At 46.8% G+C, this 25,202-nt stretch overlaps 1 protein-coding gene and 1 long non-coding RNA gene across 4 annotated transcripts in view; one reads left to right on the forward strand and one right to left on the reverse strand.

The window, feature by feature from the left end:
* GNAO1 (G protein subunit alpha o1) overlaps positions 1-19,498 on the reverse strand; it is a 148,549-nt gene extending 129,051 nt beyond the window's left edge. For both annotated transcript variants that reach the window (XM_087738740.1, XM_087738741.1), the window contains exons 1-2: positions 18,883-19,498; positions 18,750-18,792 (exon numbers count right to left, since the gene is read on the reverse strand). In XM_087738740.1, coding sequence (XP_087594866.1) covers positions 18,750-18,792; positions 18,883-19,000 — 161 coding nt within the window. In that variant the 5' untranslated portion in view covers positions 19,001-19,498. The remainder of the gene's footprint in view (positions 1-18,749; positions 18,793-18,882) is intronic.
* Positions 18,551-24,448, forward strand: LOC148050990 (uncharacterized). Of its 2 annotated transcripts, XR_015700335.1 has the most exons (4): positions 18,551-18,632; positions 20,960-21,045; positions 22,697-22,792; positions 24,230-24,448. It is a non-coding gene; the product is annotated as an uncharacterized LOC148050990 (long non-coding RNA). The 2 variants fall into 2 exon arrangements; XR_015700334.1 differs by lacking the exon at positions 18,551-18,632 and having other exon boundaries at positions 20,876-21,045.
* Positions 24,449-25,202: the final 754 nt, after the last annotated feature.

Genomic DNA, 25,202 nt, shown 5'->3' on the forward strand with positions numbered 1-25,202 from the left:
ATGTGTCACGGGCGTTGTTACAAGGGGTTACATGATGAAGAAGAGGCCACAGTGCTTTGCTGCAGCTTTGCTGTAAACCAGCAAGCAGCAGCCCTTTTTGCGTGGGTGTACTGCAATCTTGAAACCAGCTTACACTGCCTACCAGAGCAGTACGGGCCATTCGCGGTCTGCAAATTGACTGGAGAAACCCACTGAACTAAGGCAACCCACGGCAGGACAGATGGTATCTCTATATGAGAAGTTTGTTATGTATCTCAGGCAAGAGACCTTATGGAGATCCCTAAGCTTGAAAAATATGAGTCCCTCTGTTTCTATTCCTGTGTTTTTATGTTAGAAAAGGCAGAGGGGTTGGGAAAGACAGGGAGAGCCTAGATCCACCTTAAACACCACCAAAGAGATGCAGACTAAAAGAAAACGTAAGCCCAACAAAGGCACTTGCTGAAAAGCCAACTATATCAACAAACCCCAGCTACTGCAGCTCGGTGACTATGCTGCCCGGTGACTCCTGTTCAATAAAGGGCCGATTCTCCTCCCTTTTGGAAAACAATGTGTTCCACACACTGAAATAAATAACAGCCCCTCGCCAAGCCCCCGGCAGTGTCAGGGGATGTCAGGCTCTGCTCGGCGGATAACAAAGGCGTCAGCATGCAGCCAATCTCCTCCTGCCATCTCAGGCTGCCCTTGCTGCGCTGAATGAAATTTTTTCTCCTAATGGAAATGAAGAAAACCTCCAGTGCAGATAATCCTCCGTTATAATGGCAGTACATTCGGGACAGGGGCCAAGCAGCGTAAAGAACAAGCCAAATCTCTTTTACTTAAAGCCTGGCCTGAATGTGATAATGTAATGACTTCGGTCTGGATGTTTCAAATGCCATTCATTGGGATTGACTTAGCATATAGATGATATCAACTAAAATAATTAAGAACGAGGAACCGAACAGATAGCATCAGCCGACTTCTCCTTCCCAACAAAGCTGGTATCCTTTTGCAAGTGGTCTAGAAGACCACTTGGTCTAAACACGGGTTAGTCCAACTCCACCAGCACCCTTTCACTTCTGTTCCCCTTTGCTTTCTGTAGAAGGATCAACAACTTCCCTCTTAAACACAGGCTGAAGACCCAGGCGCCCTCTTTGCGAAAGCAAAGCTCCTGATTGTTTTGTGCCTCAGCTCTTTCTGGCCACTGCTGATCACGCTTTGCAGTCAGAACATGATCGAAAGCCCACTGAAGTCCTTGGGAAGATTCACATTAATTTCACTGTGTTCTGGATCAAGCCCATATACTGTGAGCTGCTTCTAGCAATGTAGGTTCCCAAAAGCGTGGTAGCCTTGGCTGTTGTTTAGCTTCCTATTATCTGTCATAGCTAACTATTATTTCTGTTTTACAGAAATAAAACACAGCTCAAACCCTGATACTAAATGCAAGCTTAAAATGGCTTTCAATTACTATCAGTAGGCTTTGAAATGCGATTGTGGTGACACCCCAAAAGAAGCAAAATACTTATGGGAGAAATTAAGCTAGTGGAATGACTGGTTATATTGAACATGCTCCTCATGCAGCTGGCGAAGAGCAAAATAAAGCTGAAATAAATTGATGACGAGCACTTTCTGGAGGAATGACAGTTTATCTTAAAAGAGAAAAGATCATTCGGCTTCTCTGCTACAACAGCTTATGACACCGAGCACTTGCACATCTCTCCCACAAAACAGGAAATCAGTAGCAACCAGCACAACCACAACAGATCACTTTCTATATCCCATACCAGCGTAACTGAGGGCAGAAGGTAAAATGAGTGCAAAATGCCACCATTCTGATTTTAATATATCCAATTAGCATCATCCTGATGGCTACATAGGGTGGAAAGCAACAGGGGATTACGTTCATTGTTCATTTCAAGTCTTCCAGTTGGCAGATAAAGTCAGTCCTTTAGGAAAAAAAAATTCTCGTACATTGGACAAGCTTTGGAATGGTTACAAGCCCAAGATCTATTATTCTGGTTGAATTTGTTACAAGCCCTAGGCATATCATAAAAGAAGATCCTTATTTGAATGTTTTTATCTTCCTGGTCATCTAATTTAGCTCTTTCCAGGGTGGTCATTTATCTTCTTCACTGTTGCCTTCTTCATTCGCTAGGTTTAGAGATGAAATCAAGACTCGTCAGCAGCCTTGAGCAGGGCGTCAATGCTAGTTTGAATTTTCCTTGTCTTCTGTTTAATTGAATTTTCATTTGTATCTCCTCAACTGTTTCCCCTCCGAGGCCTTTCCCCCTCCCACCCCCCTTTTCTCCACTCATCCATATAGATCATACAAGCATTTCTGGCAAGCACCAGCTGCAGATACAGCGAGTTCTTGGGCATCTTCTACTTTTAGAAAACCACCAAGAGGCCAAATAACACCCCTGCTTGTTCTGTGAAGCTTGAAGCCTGCTTTTCAGACAGACCAGTCACTTCATTAACTCTACTGCTTTCTCTGAAACACGTGTACAACACGGAGGACTGCAAAGCTACCCATTTCTCAATGCAGAGGACAAAAAGCCATGTGTGGGTTTACAGTCTCTGTTTTGCTGGGTCAGCCTAGCCAGCCAGGACTTTGAAATAGCATGAAAAAGAATCACTTCTAGATTTCTCCTCCACGTTCCCCAAAAGCTGCCTTGAGCTCCTGGCAGGCCAGAACTCAAAATGCAGTCTAGCCATGACCTCTCTGCTTAAGATTCATTTGCCATCAGTGTAACCTTTCTTTCAGCTTTGAGTTTGCTTTCTTTGACACAGCCTATTACAAATTCACTTAGAGGGATCTGAGAACCACTGAAACCTTCCATGTTGAACTGGTATCGCTTCCTCCAACCGCTTCCTCCCATTGTGGGGATGGAACAATTCCTGTCTGTGGTTGAGGACAGCCTCTCTCGCACTGGACATCCTCAGTACGGGAAAAGGAAAGCCCCACCAACTTCTCCATCCAAACTTTGGTAAAAAGGTTAGGAAAGATACAGTTTAGCCCAGAGATTCACCAGTTCATATTTCTGCTCCAACAGCTGATATTGTTAAGAGCTCTTCTGTGCTGAGAAGTGATTAGAAGCAGCAAGAGGAAATTTCAGACAAAAATTTCAGGCTATTGGAGAAAGTTCTTTAATGCGAAACCTATCTGCAGTTAGGAGTGATGTACAGTTGTGAAAATCTTGGTGTCTGTTGGTCATTTACAAGTAAATCACACAGAACACTGAGGAATATGTGATCAAGAAGAGTTCTGCATTAGGACAGAGCTGGACAAAATGATCTTTTCATGACCTCCTCCATCAATGACTAGTACAATTTCTGCCTGTACTTCATTATTCTGAAGCTGTTTACAATTTTATCCATGACAAGGGCAACTTCTATCAATCAGTTCTTGAACCTGGAATTCCTGGCTCTTTATCAGAGGAAACCAAGATTCTCATTTGAATATTCACCTTTCTTGCTCTTTTACACAGCACTTGATCCATCACTGAAAAGCTGACATTGTCTTTGACACTGATGCTCTGTCAATCTGACATAACCTGAGAGACATTCAGGGTATGTTTTGAAACTAAGTGAAAGGCTACAGCACTTCAGTCATTAATAATTAAGTGTGACCTCGCTATTGGATGTAAGATCTGCTTCTGTTCCTATGTGCATTTGCATTTATTTTTACACTCATCACACTGCTGTTGGGTATATACTGCATGAACTTTGGGCAAATGGTCTAGTGTCTCTCCACTTACAGTCAGGACCACTACCCATGGTAACTTATATTAAGGAGGTCTTTTAGGAGAGAATAAATCAGAGATTAGAGAAGGCTTGCTCGTAGTGTTTTAGTGTTGGTTATGGAAGGATGGAAGGATGGAAGAATGTATTTTAAGAAAGGAAAAGCACATGGTATTGTTTTGTCTTCTAGCTTGCAGAATTTTGGGTCCTGCTTCTGCAGCCTCATTTAGGAAACTAGTCTTCAAGACTTACCATGAAAACGGGGCTTGCTAGGATCTCTCTTGTTGTTGGCATTCTCTTATTGTCACACCCTACCACGCGCATCTAACACCGAGAATGGGGGGTTGCCATTTCTCCTGCCAGCCTTTGCCCTTCTTAACAGCTCTGACAGCTCTGATCCACTTATTCTTGGCACTTGCTTTGAGCAAGGTTCACATCAAGGTGTCAGTGTCCAGTCCGTGCACTGTTGTATCAAGCCATTGTCAGTCTTCTGGATGACTGCTTAGGAAACAACCTCCTTTTGTTATCCAGAGCCTGAACTTGATCATGATTCCTCATTTGACTCCTGCTTTTAAAGATCAAGCTCTGTCTCTTTCTGCCTCTTGTCCGCATTTCACTGTCTGCACTCAGTTCTTGTCTTTGACTGGTGGTGCCAAACCTCTGCCAGGCTGGCCATTTCTCTCCTGCTTGTTTAAAAGTGACGTTACAAGTCAACAAAATAAGTATTTGGGGCCTTAATTTCTGTTCCTTCAGGGTACAATGCAGGAACTTAGTTGAAGCCAGAAGGTCACTGGTGCAAAAGGCAATGGGAGAGGTGGTTTGTTCAAATTCAGATGCAAGTGGGGTTTCAGAAAACACTAAACTGCTTGGTGTGTTTTCTTGTAATTTCCCAAGTTACTCAATACATAGCATCTTCTTCTTGGGAAAAAGGCTTATTGTGTGAAAGCTTCTTTTAAGGAAAAGAGGAAACACAAGACCTATGGAGGAAAGGGAGATGGGGCAGGCTCCTTCTGGAAGCTTTTGTGAGGCTATGAATGTGACAAATATCTTTCACAAGAAGGACCTTCTAGCCTGGTTTACTTACAGTAAGAGCACAAAAGGTGTCTTATTGAAGCTGGGAACTGGTGAGCCCTTGTGAGGCACGGGGAGCACTGGGATAGCTCACTGTCTGAATGGGATACTGGGTGAAGATGGTGATTCTGTATGCAGTGCTCTTCCCTTTAAAGGGCAGCAAAGACCTATGCAAACCACCCTGGGCACGACTGTTAGGCTGACCACAGCAATACCAGGCTTTTAATGCAGGCTTCAAAATTTGCTCCCAATAAAATGGAATTTGAAAATGTTGTTCACCACTTGTGTAATCAGGATTCTGCAGCATTTTGGCAACACAGTGGAAGAAAGTTACCTTATAAATTACAAAGACTGTGTCTAAGGCTGAGGGGAAATAAAAGAGAGAAGTCTCCAAAGCCCAGGACAACTAAAGCTTGTTACAAAACCAGAGAGATCATTCTAGTGTGAAGCAAACCTGAGCTTTGCATTAAAAATGTAAATGTGATTGAAATAGCATAACCAGATTAAATGGATTTGACCTCCACAAGCATAAAAGATGGGCTAAATACACTGAAACAGCAACAAACAGCTGCACTTTCCTTTTCACTGCGTTGAGAATCACTGGAAATTTATTTAAAACAACACAGAAATTTCAAGCCAGTGAAAAATTTGCATTTCTTTTACAGGAACTAATAGGAGAAAATAAGGCTGGTTTGAAAAAAAACACCCGTCATTTAAATGCCTAAAGGTACAGAAAGACTTTTGAAAACTACTTTTCAACGTCTTTGAATGTGACTGCTTTGCCCTCAAAAATTAAGCCCTAACGCACAGAACTAGCCAGGAGTGACTGAATCCTTCAATACAATCTCACATCTCAACCTTCAGTACACTGCTGCCTTATGGGAGCATTTGATGGACATTTCTTTCTGGGGTTTTGTTTTGGGTTTTTTTTTTTTGAGTTATGTTAACCCAGATCAGTGCCAGAGTCTGGTTCACTGCACTGCCATACATCACCATACAAGCATCACCATACTACCGTATCTGAGCAGGGATGGACAGACAGAGGTGTCTTAAACCCACACCACCAACAAAAAGAGATGTCAATCAAACCCCATCTTAGGATTTCAGAAGGCTGCCTGTAAAATTCTGTGTGGAATAAAACCGAGAAAACAACACCTAGCAGCAAAGAAACAAACCGAAGTGGTGTGAAGGGGAATTAAAAACAGTAACCAAATGTTCCCAGCTAAGTCTCGCTTTTTATGCATTCTAAGGGAATACTCTGGTGATGCCGCGCAACATTGTCCCTCAACTGGTTTCCACATAGAGGAGTAGTTCTTTAATTAAAACAGAAGTTAGAAACATTGAATGAGGAGACTAATTTGGATTTTCTTGTCATAGAATCGTTTAATACCTTGGGCTAGAGGTCCCTGCCCAGAGCAGAGCTACCATCTCAGGTAGGTCAGGTTGCACAGGTCCTGTCCTGTGGAGTTTTGAAAATCCCCAGGGATGATGATTCTCCCCTTCCCTGTGCCCAGTTCCACTTTTGCATCAACCTCCCCATGAAGCATTTTTTCCTTACATTCTATCTTAATTTCCATGAAACGTGTGTCTGTTGCCTCTCATCCTTTCACTGTGTATCTCCAAGAAGAGTCTGGCTTCATCTTATCTCTAGCCCTCTTTGAATGGTGGAAAAGGGCAGTGGGATCTCCCTCAGCTTTCTCTTCTCCAGCTCCCTCAGCCTCCCTTCACCCAACCTGTGCACCAGCTCTGAACGCCTTGGTGGCTTCAGTTTACCAGTGGTTTACCCCTTGGTTTAGGAACAAAACCCAAAACTGAACACTGCATTTCAGATGCAGCTTTGTGAGGGGGTAATAGGCAAGATTTAGTCCCAAATGATCTCACACCACCTCATTTCTTGAAGTCATTAAATACATATATAAAACACTACAGTTAAACCTGCACTTCCTAAAACCAGACCGTTTTTCTTCTCCTGATACAAGTAACATGGCAAATAACTGTAACTGAAATAAATTTGAGAGCTGGTACCTGAGAGCACCTGAGGCAAAAAGGAAAGGAGGGTGGCATGAAAAAGGCCACAACACAAGAATCTTTTATTTCCTGATCTCTGTTTTCCAAGAGGTGTAAGAAACAGAATGAATATTTCGACAAAGCCTGGATACACAGTGACACTAAAATTGGGTGGCAATCAGCACAAGCAGAGATGATGCGGTCTTCAACAAAGCTTTGGTGCATGCAAACCTCTTTGTGTGCAATAACCCAGTTCTGTTCAAGCCCATTGATGCTGATGTGAACATTATTAGAAAACTCAATTGTTCTGGGGTTTGGGATCTGAGCGTGAATGAAACATGAGGTATGTCTAACACTGGGACTTAACTACATACAGATTAGTAGCATCTCTAATTTGGCAGCACTGCAAGTCCTGTGGCCTCGCTGTCAGCAGTACTGAGCAGTTGTTACTGTCTTGAATTCAGCCAGCTGTGGGGCTCAGCGCTTCTGAAAACTGACGGCAGAGAGTTAAGCACTGAGCAAGTCTTCGGGAGGATCAAGACAATCATTCTGCTGAATGAGGAGGATTCTCCTGGAGAACAGACAGAGCAGGATGTGTTAGAGAGCTTCAGACAGGCTCTGCGCTGCATGGGTTTGTGCCCAAGTTAATGAGGGAGCCAATAAAAATGTTATGATCTCGGTCATTTTAAAAATCTCAGTATATTTATCCAGCTACTGTGGAATTTAAACACACCACTTTGGCTGGGTTTCTATCACTGTTACGGACACTTCGTAAAAAATTTTTCTACTTCTTACTGGAAACTCCAAAAACCTATTCCAAAGTCCTATGCAGGAGTACTTAAAAAAATCAGAAAGTAAATTTAAACCTGAATATGTGTTTATGCCAAAAGACCCCACCTATTTGTTTGATCACAGATGGGAAAAAATAGTACAATTTGATGTCTCCAATCAGAACTAAAAGTACCAATGTAATAATTCAATTTTCATGCTCTGTCATGCAGGAAAAACATTACAATTTGTTTATCCAAATATGAATTAAAAATAAACTTATTTCTTGAAAGGATCAGTAAACAGAAGAAGTAGATAAATAAAAAAGTAGCTAAATAAAGTCTAAATTCCAAATTATTTACTGAACCATATGAAAATTACTGATTTCTAATTCTTTATCATTTATGGGCTCTCTCTTGGTATTTCTGTCCTCTTCATGTTGTTTTTTGTTGTTGTTGTTGTTTCCTTTTAATAATCAGCTACGGTGAAAGAGACTGAACAGACATCAATATCACCAAGGAACATACCAAGATTTTGATTCACTATCAGTACCTAGATCCCCCAGCGCCAACACTGGCTTTCGTCTCTCCCACACATCCCACCTCACTGCAGAGGTAAGGCCTGGCTGGTCCCAGCCACACAGCAACATGCTTGGAGGGGAATTCATGTCAAGCACAAGGCTGCTGGCAGGATGGGAGTCTCGGGGGCCCTTCCTCTTTTCTAACGTGACCCTGATGCCATCAGTCAATGTTGGAGAAATGCCGACCCTCGAGCTGGGATTTGGCGAAGCACTCTCCTCTTCCTCCTTACCAGTGTTTCACAAGGGCTCAGCGCACACAGAGAGATGCAGATAACAAACCAAGGACCATCAGCTCATAAATCTACCATTCAATTTAAACACCTTAAATGCACACATTGAGCAGCATCAGGTTTCCTGCTGAAGAATAGGGCAGCAACCACCTTGAAAGTAACAACTTTGGGTTTTTTGCTGAGCTGTTAATCAGGAGAATATAAATTTATCATACAGCTAAACTGAGGAAAACAAGGGCATGCTACTAGGAGCTTTCTGACATATTAAGTAAACGTCTTCCCATTCATGTGGAAAAATTTGTCCAATTTGGCTAAATAATTAATCACCGAAGGGTGACTGGTGATTAATGAACAGTATGATGATGTTTTGAGGTGTGTGTTCATCACAGCAATTTTCTTTCATCCCAGTGATTTGTGCTAGTGTTACTGATGAAGTGTGATGATAAAGGCTCTGCAACATTTGCAGTGGGGGTATGTACATTACAGTGATAAATATCTGCCTATTTTAGAATTTGTAGGCAATGAGATGGGGCCCCCACCTAACCTTGGAAAGGAGCATCTACCCCATAGGCATCAGTGCACCTTACTAACCTGCCAACAAGTGACTAATTTCTCATTCTCGCAAGGGCCATGTGGAAAGCACTCTATTTGGCCAGTGGAAAGAGCTGTTTCAGCTGCAGCAAGCTCTAACCGCCCCTCCTGTAATACCCTTTTGCATTGCTTATAGATGTAAAGAGGCTGTGAGTAAATCAGAACAGATTCCCAAAATATACTGAATCAACGACTCAGTTCTGCATTACTTAAGTAGCCAACCTGATTTTGTTACATTCAAAACTCATTATGAGGATGGTATGTCCCTCCTGTGGAAGAAGCGAAGCACATGCCCTGCCATGCCAGCCCCGAAGGAGCATGAGAGAGGATGACGAATTCACGTAGGCTTAGCTATCGCGATCTCAAATAAGGACACACAGATCCGTGTTGTGGTGTCCCAGAAGTGATTTGAAAATCTCACCGCGAACGTTGGGGAGACCCAGAGCTGGCCAGCATCAGTTCCACGCAAAATTCCTCCAGAAATACAGACATGGTACTATTTCATTGAGAGCCATCAAAATGAGGTAACTCCACCACCTTTGCTGTAAAGGCAGGAGCTGGATTACAGCAAGGCCTATGCTACCAAGGCAGAGAACAGAGCTGTAATGAATAAGGGGCACTGTACCAGCAGTGAGGAAACATCACTACATCACTACGAGCTACCACATACCACAGCTCCAGAAATCTAGCAATAAAACCTCTCATTTGTTATCTAGATTATTCTGCCTAACATCCATTTTGTGTGCTCAGCCTTTCCTATGCACTTCTGCTTAATGCCTTAAAACTGGAGCTACTAACTCCAATCAGCTCTAACAGGGAGAGGATAAATCACCAAATTCTGCTAGGAGGTAGTATACGTTTTTATCGTCTAAGTCATATTTTCCTCGATACAGGCCTGTTCTTATCTCACCCCCTTCTGTAACAATTCCCAGCTGATGCAGAAATGTTCCAGGCCTTGTACCAGACTGTTACGGTGTGTACAAGTTGCTGTTGATGATGCTTTTGTAGACAAGAGCATTTAATACAAGTCTGAAGTTGCTGAAGAGCCTCAAAGCATGTTGAGTCACTGCTTTGCCTTTCAGACTGTTTTAAGCACGGGGGGTGATGTTTCAGAGCAAAGACATGCACAAAGGTGAGACGACCATTCCCGGCTTCCCTGCCAAGGTGCCAACACTGGGGTGATGAATTCTCTGAATAGGGTATTTCTGGAGTAGGGTGTTCTTCTGGACCTGTGAAAGCTGCTGAGCCCCTCTCTGCTCACTGAAGCAGCTCCTGGAGACAGCCCTCATGGCCTCCCGATGCAAAACACGTACCCCTGCATTTCTACGCAAAGTAGCCTACCACATGCCAAAGAGAAGAAAATCCCTTTCCTTGTTATTAAACCTTGTATTTCCTACCCGCATTGGATCCTGCTTCTGCCAAAGCTCCCGCTTCCAGTTTTCGCTGAACACCATAATCCTAAACAGAGTCAGGCCAACACCTTTAGGCTTTCTCAGAGAATGGCAGCTAGCACTTCAGCACCCTTGTTAGGATCGGCATCTCCCAACCTTTCCCCAAAAGCAACTCCTGCAATGTTAACCAAGCAGAATTTCTGTTGAAAGATTGCACAAGTTATCCTGTATCAAATAGAATACACAATAAATTGTCTTTGGCTCCTGAGGACACAAAGTCCCACAGGATGGCTTGATGGGTCAGAGGGGGCTTACTAATAGCCATGGCCCAAACTCCTTGAGGCATGGGAGGACTCCATGCTACCCACACCCTTTTTCTCTCTCTCAAGCTGCTGTACTTCAGCTCCTTTGTTTTAAGCTTACAGGTTTTATACTGGATGAAAGGTCTGCTGATGAACCGATATAATCTTTGGTGACCAAGCAGAGCAGGACATGCCCAAGAATAAAGAAAAACAAAGCTATTTCAGTTTTGCCAATCCTTCTCTTTCAATGTCCAAAATATTATTGATTAGCAATTTGAAAATAGGCGTGATGTCAGCTTACTACACAGCTCCCTGGGCTCCCTTCTGAGCACTGTGCTCCTCAGTTCTTTCTTAATTAACTTGAAAGCTGGGGAGGGTAAGCATTTTTATTGGTAAGCTAAGAAATGCCTCCATCAAGAGTTTTATTCTATTATCGCAATAAGCGCACAATGATTGAGCTTTGGATGAAAGGACTTTTTTCTCCCTTCTGCTCAGCACTAGAAAACCATCAGTTCCTTTGCTTCATGTTATCCAGTAGCATTTTTCAGGCTTTTGCATTTTCTGATTTTAGGCAGAATCCTAACAGCATCTTATAATCAGGACTGTAATCCTCCAACCTCCCCACATCTGCCATTTGCATGAATGGTCTTAAAAATAAAATGAGAATGATTCAATTAACAGTTTAGGGGGATTTTTACATTAGGCAGAGCATTTCATCAGCATTAGGAAAATCATGGCAAAAAGCATTAGTATTTCTCTCTAAGAATGAAATAAAAGAATTTTTGAGACAAGAAAAATGGCCTTGGGTTTAATGTGCCAATGGTTTTTAGGATGTGATTTACAGACCCTTTGCTTCCTGGTTTTGTTTTTGTGAATGAAACTTAGCTGTTTCCAGCATCCCACCAGTGCCATGTAAACATTTGAAATTCATCAGATCTCATAAAAATTGTACATTGAACAGACATCATCCTCAGTGTAGGAAGAATTTGGTCCATGGTTTAGTGAGGTCAAAGAGAGCAAGAGGGGTCAGTAGCATTCTGATTGACTCGAAGTAAGTGAGGTTACTGGTTTCAATCTTGCTAATGCAAAATAAAAAATAGGAATCAGGCTTCAAAAATAACCAAGCAATTCAGATGGTTTCCATGTCTTCATTTGGGCCGTTTTTTATTTTGCTCCTAATTCTTAGGCTAGAATAAGGACATCTACTTTTCAACTTTTGTCTAAAGTGAGGAGAGCTGGAAGTTTTCTTTCAAAAACAAAACAGAGAACTAAGCAAAGAACCCCTAAAAACAGAGCTTGCCCAGTCATCATGCAAGTCCAGGCTCCACAGAAGCAATTTCAGGCTCTACAGAAAACCACAAATCTCATGAGATTTGCAATTGCACCAGAAGAGTGACAAGACTCTTAAATATCCTGGCCACCTGAATTTGAGAAGGTTTTGCCAATTCTCTTCTGCCAGAGCTTCTCTTCCTCATAATGAATAAAGGACCAAATCCTATCTTCTGCACTCAGTTGCACTCAGGGTTTAACCATGGACTTCAGAGTATAGAGGATAGGTCCTTGTGTGCACTGTGAACTGCTGCTGGCTCGTAAGAAAAGCTTTTTACCTTCCTCATAGCTTGAGCAGCAGGTGAATGAACTCAGACATTTGCAAAATCGAGCTCTTGGACCCTGCACTTGCATCAGGCTTTCCAGCTGCAAATCCACCAGCTTCAATACTCATTTGTGATTTTCTATCCTGCAAATCCAGGAGAAACCAGGAGAGCTTGATACTTACAGGGGTAGGCTATTAACTCTGCAAAGCAGCTGAAGAAAACTAGCTCTACCATAGGCAGCTAATTATGAGTCTGTAAGACATTACTGACTGCCTGGCTCTTATTTTCCAGGTGACCAGCAACCTGCTCCTCCCTTGGACAGCAGTGAAGCATTTCTTCATTTCACGCTTTCTCTTGACCAGACCAAGCAGAAGAGCCAACAAACTGCCTCTAACTCCATTATTTGTCTCTTTCTCATTCCTCCCCTGTTTTGATTATCTTCCCTGTATTCCCCGGGTAAGCATACTGGAGAACTCATATCGGATGTGAAGTTGTATCCCAGACAGATGGAAAAGGACAGACCGAAGAGGAAAACCACAACCTTTTTTCATTTGTCATGACTCAATCTAATGTCTCTTACAACTTCTGGGTTAGCCAAGCCATAAAACAAAACAGATCCCTGGTTAAATTTGTGCAGCAGATTTGTCTCTTTCTTCAGAGCTCATTAAAAGAACTGCTTTCATCTCATTAGATTGCTAAAACATTTCCAACAGGACTAGATGTGTCATGTCAGAATATGACAGGCAAATTTCTTTTAAGGTTTTAAAACTAGGTTGAAAGAGAAGCTATGAAGTTCACTGTTGTCACTGAAAGATATTTTTACTTTTATGAGTCCCTAAAACAAGAAACAAATTAAGAACTGTCAAGGAAAAAGAAAAAAACAAACCCCAAAATGTATTCCATCTTGCCTGCTAATGTTGTTACTGCTTCTCTCTGAAACCTCTCTCAGTCTAATAACAAGAACCTTAAGTATAAAAGAACAAACTATGGTTGTTAATGTTTTGGCTTATAAGCACAATTAATAATACAAAAGGAAGGAAATAAGTGCTGAAAACATGATTACCCTTTGCAACTACAAGACAAAATGAACAGCCTCACTTTCCTCTGTTCCCAGGTCTTATTGCTGCCTGGTTCAGAGGCAGTCTCCCTCCGCTGTGCCATTGCAGGGCGTGGAAAGTGGCACCCACAGCACCCAGAGATGCAAGAAATCATCTGGGAAGGAGCTGGGGAAACAAGCTGCAGCAAGGGAGAGCCCCCACCTGCAGCAGACTCCACTGGGATGATCGCTCATGCCCTGGCAGGAGGCTCTGCCTTCCTCCGGGCAGGCAATGCACTGGTTAGCTGCCATCCCTACACCCCAGAACTGCCACAGCAGGCGGTTTTCCTACCAGATACAGGTTTCACTGCCAAAACAGCCCCACCAGAGTTGCCTCTCTGCTGGGGTCTGAAGAGCAACAGTATGCCATACGTACTGTGCCAAATCCACACCCAGGGCAGAGTGCACTGGAGCAGGTCTTGGGAGAATGACACAACTTCATCAGAAAGGCTGCAGCTCTTTCCCCTGCTTATTGAAACCCAGTTCAAATACTGCCCCGGCACAGCCTGTCGCTGCCCTACTTTGGGCCTTAAGTCACAGAAATCCTGGAAAACAGAGCAGGAGACAAGTAAGGATGAGGATGGCTCTGCCTGACCTGATGCTCTAGGGAGGGTCGTGCCTCTGGGCTTCCAGCTCACACCGAAACCAAACAGTTCCCAGACGGGAGCAAGGCGGCGGGGCCGAGCGGAGGTCTGCACCCAATGCCGCAGGGCAGAAAAGCTGCGCTGAGGGGTGGGACACCATGAAGATGCAGTTTGCGGTCCTCCCCCCAGGAACACGCCGCAGAGGCAAAGCAGCCCCACGCCATAAGCCCCCGTGGGGTGAGGTATTCCTGGGGGAAGGGGCTGCAAGTGTGAAATCACTACAGCTTTGAGACACAGACATGCAGCAAAGAGCACTCGAGTGGGTGTTCACAACACATCATTTCGTTTCAATGGCATTTACCATCAAATTGCTGAGATGGGCTCTAAAACCAGTGGGCGGGGACTGCTTCTCACTCTGAAGAAGTTCATTAGATTATAAGTAATTCAGTTACACAGAGAGCAAGTAGAGCCTGGGGCTGTTTTGAGGGGCTTTTTGAAAAAGGTCAAAACAATATATCAGATGGCTATTGGGACTGATGGCTGTTGGGGAGAAGATAGTAGATATTTAAAGATAAGCATTGTACGCTAGTGTATTTTTCTCCTGGTTGATCGCATATTCCCATCCTTCTCATACATAACATAAAAACATTTTGCAAAAAATGGCACAGCAAAGAAGCCTATCAACAGAGGTACTGCTAGCATTCCTGATGAAGTGAGACACGGCTGTTTTGGAGGACATGGAGGGCTGGAAGCTCCGGCATCTTGTGAAAGGGAGCCGGACCCATCTCTCTGCTCCCAGCTCAGCAGGGGACAGAAGCTGTTCCTTCTGCAGGGCAAAATACAAACCCAAACCCCAAACCCCAAGATTTTCCTGTGGGCAGGTGAAGCCATGTCTCCTCCTGTATGCCATAGCCATCACTAACCCCTCGTTTGGGAAGGTGAAGTATTGCCCCGGCTCACCATCCAGAATGGCTGCTGCTGAATAGGTGGCAGGACCTTGTTTTTGAAGCCAGGCCAGCTAACTCAGCCTCTCTGCGTTACCGCGATTAAACACTGAATTCCTAGAAGCTTCATGCTGATGGCAGCGGATGGTGTCCCCACACAAGCAGTCCATCCCTGCTCACCACTGGACCGTTGCATGTATTCTGCTGAGCAGTAACAGACGGAGATATGCTTGGTGTCTTCCTAGGCTGGGGCTTTTGATGAACAAAGACATTCACTACAGTTATAAGTCCCCACAGAAATATCCTAGAATAACAGCAGTCTCGATTCCATGCTACAATCCAGGTATTCCAGAAAAGATCACATAGTCCAAATTCTGTGGTCAACATTTATTTCAAGATATAAGATCTAAAAAATGTTGACATCCACTGCAGTCCTACAACAAAGTGAATTTGCTGAGATAGGATGGTGGGAGTGGAAGATGAATTTCTCTCGTCCAGTAACTCTCACCCTCTGGCTTGGATCTTCAAAGGAGGCCCCAGATTTGCTTGGTTAAAGCTGTTTTCTAGTTTAAGCTGAGTGAAAATAGAACCTGGTCACAGCCTGATTCTGAACACCGTGGCACACTCTGGAGTCTCATTGGCCTGCATGGCACAACCACGCCTTTCGGGACTGTTCCCCTGACTAGCTTGGCCCTGACCCTGCATTCTGAGGCATGGGTGAAAGTATCTGGACTGCAGGACTGGTTGAGAAAAAACAACAAGCAAACCTGATCAGCCACAATGGGTGTAGCCAAAGCACAAGGGTTAAGGGTGTCAAAAAGACCTTAGGTGCTAAGAAAAGTGCCATTCCTATCCTGTGTTGCCACTGTTTGAGACGCACATGCTAGCCTCCAGTTCCACCTCTCTGCCATTCACGAGTACCTCTTTCTTTGCTGGATAACTTCCTGCTCCCCAGCTGAAGAGTATCTCCAAATATTTCGCTAAAACATCCTTCATTAATTTTACAAATCCTAATCCCATCCTGGCTACACTCTCAAATTATTGTAATTTCTACCTGTCACTTCTTCTCTCGCTACCTAATATTTCAGGGATTAACAGTGTGTAACCTCTTCTTAGTCCTCTGTAACAATGTCTGCTCTCTGTTCCTTTGTCTTAGCGTTTTCTCATCTGTCTACAGATTCCTGTGCTTCTTTTCAAGGCAATATCCAAGTGTGAAGCTGCTTTAGCCATTCATGAGGATGAGATTTATTATCTAGAAGCACACCAATAACACAGTATTAAAAAAATAAAATAGCAGTCTCTCTCAGCAAAATCTAATGAACATGCGATTTAATCTTGATTAAGAATTCATTAGGTTCTCAGCAAGCCTGTCTAATGGAGCTTGACCAGGTGAAATACTAATGCCTACATTATATTTAAATTAATTTTCAGAAATGTTAATTTCCTCGAGTTGTTCCCTGCACATCGCTCTCCCTGGTGCCCGCGGCTGCGCGGCTCTCTCCAGATGCCTGCTGCCGTGCTCATAGCAACACCGCTGTCCCCACCCCAGCCTCCGCACAGTTCACTGGAGTTTCCACACTGACAGACGCCTCCCAGTTCCCAACACTACGAGCCCTTTCACCATAGCAGCCTTCTTCGCATTTTCAAGTCAGGTACAAAGCTGCAAGCCTAGCATGCGTTACTTTAAGACTGTTTCATGGAAAAGATATATATATATATATATATATGCATATATCCAGATATAAAAATAATTAAAAAATATATATCTAATAGGGTATATTTCAGTCCTCAATATACTGATCTAGTCCAGCAAACAGGTTATTATCTTGATGCAATTTGCTTCGAAAAAACAAGAGCTCTGGTCTTTGGAAAACAAGAGTCACTGTACACTAATTGTGTAAGCCAGCGTGGTCACTGCCTGCCCTCCTGCCTATGGGCTCTGTGTGTATGCACTGCTGCACTGCTATTGTGGTACCTACAGCCTCTCCCTTCAACCAAAACCCATCGCCTGCCATTCCAGCATGCTTCTGCAGAAGCAATTCCTAGAGATTAAATAATTTATTGGTGTTCATCTGCATTAACGTCTCCCCTGATCCACCTTCCGCACACAAACAAGTGCAAACCAAACCCACCCCACCCCAGCCCCAAATCAAACTGTCAGGGTGGAAAGCCCCCTTTCAAACCGTGAAAGGGGAAGCTCGGTGCCTTTACAGAAGAAGGGTACACAAATGTCGGTGGGAAAAGATGCGGAGACTGCCGTGCACTGGAGGCGAGCCTCCTCGCAGCGAGACCTCCCAGATCCTCAGTGCCTTGGGAAAAGCATTGCCTCAGGCGGGGATGATGGTTTAGTCCCCTGTGAACCCCCCAGGGCTGGACACAGCGGCCACAGAGTTGATACAGAAATATCCGGGTCACCCGCTAAGCCACTCCGGCTGGAGAGGGGCTGGGCTGAAGGCCCGGATCTGCCCCCGTGGCGCACGCACACTCACACGCACACTCACGCACACGCACACGCACACTCACACGCACACCCGGGGCGCCTACGGGAGCGCAGGGCAACAGATTGCCGAGCGCCGACGAGCCCCTTCGGCTGTTTCCGAGTCCGTTCGGCTTCTCCTCGACCGCCTCCGAGCGCTCTCCGAAGGCAGCCGAGCGCGGCGCTCGGCCGCCGCCGGGAGGAGCCGAGCGGAGCCGAAGCGGCCGCGCCGCCGGCGGTTCGAGTCCCCGCTGGGCGCTGTCCACCACGCGAACCGCCTGAAAGCCGCAGCCGCGCCGCGCCGCGACCTGCCCGCCTGCCGGCACGGCCCCAGCCCCCCGCAAAGGCACCCGCTGCCGGGCCTGCGGAGCTCAGCCTGCACCCCCCCTCCCTGCACCCCGTCCACACCCGGCTCTGCCGCCTCTCCCCCTCGCTAAGCAACCCCGGTCCCCGGGGGGCCCCTCCCAGCCACGGATCCCTCTGCAACCACCGGCATCGCAGAGCAGCGACCGCTCCGTGCGCCTCTCCCCCGCTGGAAATCCGGACCCTCAGCCAGCGCCCGGGCTGGTTCCGTGATGGCGCCCGCCTGGAACCAGCCCGTCATGTCTGTTTCGGTGGGAGAACCGGGTATTTCATGGTATTTTAATTAAAAAGGAGGGGAAAAATAAAACAGAATAACCCTGCCACGGGCGTACCACCGCCCCTTCATTAGCCTTCCCCTGCACCTGCTTTCCTATGGGATGCAATTACTCCAGCTACGGTGACGCGTTGGAAAAGACCGTGCGGTGGGGCTTTTCACTGCTGTTTATTGCACGGTAACGTCTAATTAAGCACAGGGAGAGCGTGTGTAGGGGAGCCCCGGGCTCGGGAAGGCAGCCTCGGGAGACCCAGACCTCAGCGTTTGAATTTGGTGATGGGCGACCAAGCTCGTCTTTCATTTATTAAAAGGAGAGGCTAAAATCTTAATCAAGGGGGCTCCGAGTGGTAGGCAGCGTTGATATAAATCCGCAGAGCCGGTAGAGAACACCCCGACATTAAGCTTAACTGACAGCGGTCCGCTTCACGGGGACATCTGCGCGGCCTCGCCCCGCGGCTTCGGGGGTGGTGGCGGGGAAGGTGGGCTGCGAGCGGCCGCTGTGGCGGCCGCTCGCAGCCCAACTTCCCCGCCACCACCCCCGAAAGCCACCGGGCGACACTTCAGCACCACATCGGCCCTGAACAGCAGCGGGAGCGGAGCCTTCCCCCCGCCGTTTGCCTTCCCGCCCTCGCGGTCCCCTCAGGTAAACATGGCGCCCGCGGCCCTCACTCACCTCAGCGAGCCCCCGCCCCGCTCTCCCTCCCATTAACGCCGTTTACTCACCCCCGCCCTTACCCACCGGTTCCCCCGCGGGACTTACTTCATTTGCTTCACGATGGTGCTTTTCCCCGACTCTCCGGCCCCTGTTGAAAGAGAGACGAGGGGGGATAAGCGCGGGGGAGGAGGCGGGTAAGGGGACGCGGGGCAGGGCGGGGGGGGCGACCGGTTCTCACCGAGCAGGAGGAGTTTCACGTCTTTAGCGGCGCTGATCCCGTCCTCCTTCAGGTTCTTCTCGATGGCCTTGCTCCGCTCCAGGGCGGCTCTTTCCTCGGCGCTCAGGGTACATCCCATGGCGGCGACGACAATTTAAAAAAAAAAAAAAAAAAAAAAAAAAAAGGGGGGGGGGGGGGGAATGCAGCCCCCGCCGCCGCCGCCTCGGCTGGCTCCCGCGGGCAGAGAGGAGGAGGCAGGGGCAAAGCCGGCCACCGGCGGGCGGGGCGGGGGGGAATAACAGAATTAAAGCAGATGGCCGTGAGCCTGCGGGCAGCGCAGCGCCTCCGCGGCGTGGCTCCCGGCTCCCTCCTGCCCCTCTCCCCGCGCCCGAGCGCTCAGTGCATCCAGCGGGGCTGCTGCGGGCACGGCGAGCTCTTCCCGGCCGGGAGGCGGAGGCGGGGGAAGAGGGAGGAGGAGGAGGAGGAGGAGGGTTGGCGGCGGGGGGAGGGTCCTTCCCTCTCCCGTGCTCCGGCTGTCGCGCTCTCCGCGCTGCGGCGGGTCTCTAACGGGCGGCGGCGGCGGGGCGCGCTGGCAGCGCTCGGCGGAGCCGAATGGAGGAGCGGGAGCGGCGGCGGCGGCGGGAGGGAGGGAGGGAGGGAGGGAAGGAGGGGGCGCGCCGCGGCTCCGCGCTCCCGCCGGCCTCGCCCGCTCCCGTGACGCGCGCAGTTCGCGCATGCTCGCCCGGGCCCCGGCCGCGGCCCCGCGCCGTTCCCAGCGGCCGAGCCTGGCCGCCGCGGCCCGGGAGGCGCCGCCGGACCGGGGGGGGGGGGGGGGCCGGCGAGGCCGCGCCTGGGCCCGCGGCCCCTCCGCGGGTCTCCCGAGGGGAGGCGGCGCGACGGGGTCAGGGCCGGGCTGCACGGCCTCCCCGCCGGCCGGCACGGAGAGAGAGGTCGCGGCCTGGGTGCCCGTCGCCCGGACGGGAGAGGCCGTGGCTGGGGCTGCTGCCTCCCCCTTCCCGGTCGCTCGGCGCTGGGGTCTGCCTTGGCCCAGCAGCGCAGGGCCCAGCGCCTCAGTGCTTGGGGGACGGGGAGACGTGCGGCTGGGGTTATGTGGGCGCTGGGCTCCCCGAAGGCCGCCGTGCCCCAGCCCCGCGCAGGGCCAGGCCCTGGCTCCCCGCGTGCCGTGCCGCGCGGGTCCTCCGCAGCTCCCGCGCCCACGCGCCGCGCTGCCATCCGCCCCGCGGTGTGGCGGACGTAACCCGCGCGGAGCCCCTCTCGCGTCCTCGCAGTTAAATCATTTCGACAAATGCTTGCAATGCCAGTCGTTCACATCCTTGATGCAAGGCATCAATTTTCACCGCCATTTTGGATTATGTTTTCCATTGGTGTGATTAACGGGGTTTTTTTGAGTGTGTGTGTTGCAGTGCAACCACAGATCTCACCAGATGACCTGCCTTCTTGTCACAACCATTCCACGACATCTAACAATTATTTAGGAATTCTAGCGAGTTAAAATCCTGCGATTTTCCTGGCAGGTTTTGCCATTTCACAAGGTTGGAAATAGCGAAGAAAACAAACGTCGATGGGGAAAATGGAATAAATAGGACTTTGTTTAAAATGCTTTCCTGGTGGCCCAGACGAGTCACAATATATTCAACTTTGATCCATAACATTGATTGATATGTGACAGTCTCACTATAAAAAGATCTAGAGAGGAAAGAATGAAGTGCTGAGCGCAGCAAGCTAAAATGCATCAAACTAAAATGGACAAAATCAAGGACCGCTGCCTGATATACAGAAAGGACACCCACCACTTCCATAAACAAGAAATCTGCAAAGGGAGGTTTGGTTGTTAGGAAGCAGTTGTGAATGGCGAGGCAGCTGATATTGCCTTTAAAGCCCCCTACGCCTCCCTGCCAAAAAGAAAATGGCTACAGGAGGCTTGACAGGAACATCCCTGTGTTGTGGAGAGGAAATGCTGGGTCCGGGCTGCGCCGGCCCTGCCTCGCAGGGGCTTGGGGAAGAAGGCAGTGGGCTGCCATTTGTGGTGCTGGGTGTGGGTGACCGTGTGCTCACACTGTGTTGCTTTTCCACTTAGGACCTCTGTTCACTGCCTCCTCTGGGATCTTCTGACCTGCTGTCCTGAGTTCTGCAGTTCCCATATCCAAGATGCTTCCATTAGAGGTAGAAATACTATTTCTAATAGTACTTACAGTGTTTTAAGCGCTGCTTCCCTGGCACTTTCCTTCCAGGCAAACATCATCTCCTCCCAACACTGTTTCCCATCCCGCCTTCCTCCCAGAACATGGTCTTCCCATTTTCCCTCCACACCTCTGAAATGAAGGGGGAAAACGTGGTGTGTGGTATTAACACACATGTGGAGATAAAGAAGAGATGTGAGGCAGAAGCAGACAAAAGAAAGCAAAAGGGAACTCATAAATAATATTAGTGTAGTCAAGGCCCAGAAATATTTACCGCACATTTGTGAGTTAATAGGTACTGTATATTTGAATTTGGGGTAATTTATTTCTGGAAGCTCAGGGGACTGAGATGGACAAGCGAGCCTACCGCATGTGTTCAGCAGGGAATAAATGGAGATGGGAGCGGTTACAGAGCAGTTCCTGCTCTTTCATAGTCACGCAAATCTCTTGTGTAAAATCAATAGGATCAGAATTTCAATCAATAAGTTTCATTTCAATGGTTCTAGCCAGAGGGCATTATGAAAAGTGCCGTATAGGAAAAGCATAATCAAAAAATCCAGAGGCAGTGTCCTCATGAGATGGCTGCATTTACTTCCCATCTTCTCCAGCAGCTTGCCAGCCTCAGAGTCATATTGGGATACTCTCCAAGGGTTTTACTAAGAGAATTAGTCTTTTGTATCAGCCTCTGGCTACTCGTTATCTAACAAATGTGTAGCCTGCGCCTCCTGCCATGGAGAAAATTATTTCTCTTCCGCTTGACCAGTACAGAGTCCGCACTCAGCCCTTTGTCCCATGGACATCCCCGTCATTACACAAATATCTGCTTATTTCTTTCTTAAGGGAAAATCAGAAATGGGCAAGTCTTCTCCTTGCTCTCTCAGCTCTCAGAAAGATTCAGGGGAGCAGCTGTGAAATTGAGCCATTTTTGAGCCATTTTTATACTGCTGCTAATTGAGCGGAGCTGATGGAAATGTTTCCTTTGAAATTTTCTTAGAGAGTAATTTCATTTTTTGAAAAATCTGCTTATTCATGGCAGACAAATTTCAAGAACCTGAAAAGAAAAAAGCCTGCCTCCCCCAACAAACAATCAAAATACGTACCAGCCTACTTGGCTTTTGAGATAAATATGTTGGGTTTTGTTGCTGAAAATGATGTTTCCATTTTTCAGGAGCTGACAGAAGTCCTCTTAATAAAAAGTGGTTGCTGGCAGTAACAACTTCAGATGAAAACAGGCGCTTTTTTTCCTTAAATATGACAGAACCTCTCCATAAAAGGTGGGGAGGAGAACCTTTTTTTTCTGGCCATTCCTGCAATTAAACTATTTCACTCGAGGTACATAAGGAACACGCTTGTTTCTGCTTGCACTGTTATCTTTACAAACCTAAGAGTCAGCAGTGTATTTTAAACCAAAGTCCTTATTCTCCTGCATCTCTGATCTGTGCCTCGGCACAAGCAGGCTTCTTTCTGCAATCAGTTTTCAACCATTCTGCTAAAAAAATTAATGAGGTAGTCATTTCTTTAAGAAGTGAAGGATGGTAACAGAACTGACGGATGCCTTTGAAACAGGCTGTGCCAAAGTGATGTTGCGGGATAGATGATGACTTTGTGATCTCAGGTGTGTTGTCTTCCTGCAGGTGATGGCTATCTCTGATGATTCTCCTGACTGCATCCAGACTGGGGAGAGATTTGCACTCCAGCACACCTCACCGTCCCAGGCTCTGACTACCCAGGTCGGGGGTTTGTAGGGTGCTCTGGCTTTCTTCCAGCCCAGGCGTCTTGTTTTCTTTCATATAGAAACGCAGGAGGTGGTGGGATGAGGTGGGAGCCAGGGAGCACGTCTGGACCCAGGACTTAGGAAGCCCATCAGGATCTCACAGTCCAGACATGGCCTTGGGGAGCAGTTGCGAACCCCTGCCACCGATGCCAGCCTGTGTTCTTGGATGCCACCAGTGCATGCCTCACAGCCTGACAGGAGGTGGTAAAACAGTGCGGGGAAAACTATCCAGTGGGCCTCAGGAAAGATGAATCTTTGACTTAAGAGTCCCGCAGCTGCCACACCACTCCCACCACCACAACTGAAATTGCAGTAATATTGGAGGGAGCAGCACATTGGATCCTGTCCCCGCAATTACTTGATATTGCTGGTTCAGCATATCCTCACTGAACTGCTGGGTAGTATGAAAAGGGAGCGGGGCAAATCCTGGATGAGATGACCATAGGAGGCAAGCTGCAATGCTTTGCAGCTTGTCTTTCCCCTCCTACTTCGGGGTTGTTCTGTCCAATCTATAATCTTGTATTCCTTCAGTACAGTTTTAATGCACATGCTAATGGAACGGCCACCAATCCCATGGAGAGACAGCAATGCATTCTAGCAGATCTCACCATTAGGAAGTTTTCCCCGGATATTCAGCCTAATTTTTCATTCTTTAAATTGATGTCAATTACCCCCCAGCTAAACCTAGTTATGCAGTGGAAGACAGGTTTAAAATACTGAATGATCTCACTAAATTGGCGAAATGGACAGAAATCAATACAATGAGAGGCAATAAGAATGCCCATAAAGGTTAAGTGGTTGATGGAGGAAGGATTAATGAAATGCACAGATACTAGGTCAAATTGCAAATATCCTTACTTCACTCTTACTCACTCCATACTCCACAAATATGTTCTACTCCAGCAAATCAAATGAGGAAGCACCTTAGAATTTGACTAGCGACTTGGAGAAGCAGAGACCAGTATTAAGGGAAGAGAAGGTGTGGGGTGGGGTTATTGTATGGAAAACTGGTATCAAAACAAGAATGAGATATCAATATTTAAAAAACAAAAAACAAAAACCACCAAAAAATAACCTGTGGATAACAATATGACCTGCAAGGTACTTGGCGTCAAGAAGTTGGACAGCCTGACCAAGTTTAGAGAAATGCTGAAAATCCTACTTTTGTTGTTAGTTTTTCATGCCTGTCTGGGTGGATGGTGATAACTACGGGACCTGGGAGTCACTGACAGCTCCTGTCTTGGAATTAGGTGAAGTTTTGGGGCTAGGGCTTCTGGGGCTAGAAATGTTTGCCATCTGGAGTGGCAGCAGTTAACACATTTGCGTGACAGAGAGATACAACAGCTTGTCCTCAAAGTACTTCGAACTAACCTTAGAAACTTTTGTGTTCAAGTCTCTCATGCCACAGAGAGGAGAACAGAGAGAGATCGGGATGTATTCAGGGGAAAGTAACAAACGCCAGATAGAAGATCTGCCGAGGAGAACTGCATGTACCAGGGCTGGAGGAGCTCTTGGAGCTGATCTGCCTGCCAATCCCAGAAGACAGCAGCTGAATGAAAGCACTGCTCAGTACTGTGGCTCACACCAACGACTTCCCAAGGATCCACATCAGTTTCTGCACAATAAAGGGTTTTTTTTTATATATAAAATTAAAGGTTTCTACTAATTATTGTGAAAAGAAATGTATTGTGTGGCCTGAAATAAGACATCACCTAAGTCTGCAGAGAGTCCCAAGTTATGGTTTCTCAAAATGAGAAAGAACTTGTTAATAACCCTTAATGAGGTGTGCACTCCTCTCCCTTTTCTGCAGTGACTTTCAACTCCCAGCTCTAAGGAACTTTTCAGTGACAATGTTTTCCATTTTCTAGTGGTTCAGGGACATGTGGCAAATAAAGAGAAAGGCTTGTAGGCCTACAAAAAAAAATCAGAAGCCAAGATTAACTATTTTGCTGCTGATCATTGGAAGGAAATCAGTAGAGATTCCCTTGTGGGTATTTTCATTGTTGGGGACAGGTTTACATAAAGATACGCTATTTTCTGTCCCTACATCCGATCCAATTTCTGCTTGTATGGTAGTGCAGATATCCGTACTTCAGTGGTGATGTGAGAACCTAAATGGAACAGAACTAGAAGTGGGGAAGAAGCTCACTTCTATCCACTTTCTGCAGTAAGAAACATATAATAGCATGAATGAGTCAGCAGGCGCACTAGTAACCTTGAAAAGCCACAAAACTGAACCTATACAATGTTGTCCTTCAGACAAGGGTGAGATAGTGCCAAAATGAGACAGGGTAGCTGACCTTGGCTCGGGGCTTAAGGAGGACAAGGACCCCGTCAGCCCTTTACCATTCCTATTTCTGCAATAT

The sequence above is a fragment of the Nipponia nippon genome, unplaced genomic scaffold (assembly GCF_047370975.1).
Source record: "Nipponia nippon isolate SJK-2023a ecotype South Korea unplaced genomic scaffold, ASM4737097v1 scaffold_7, whole genome shotgun sequence".
NCBI classification, from domain to species: Eukaryota; Metazoa; Chordata; class Aves; order Pelecaniformes; family Threskiornithidae; genus Nipponia; species Nipponia nippon.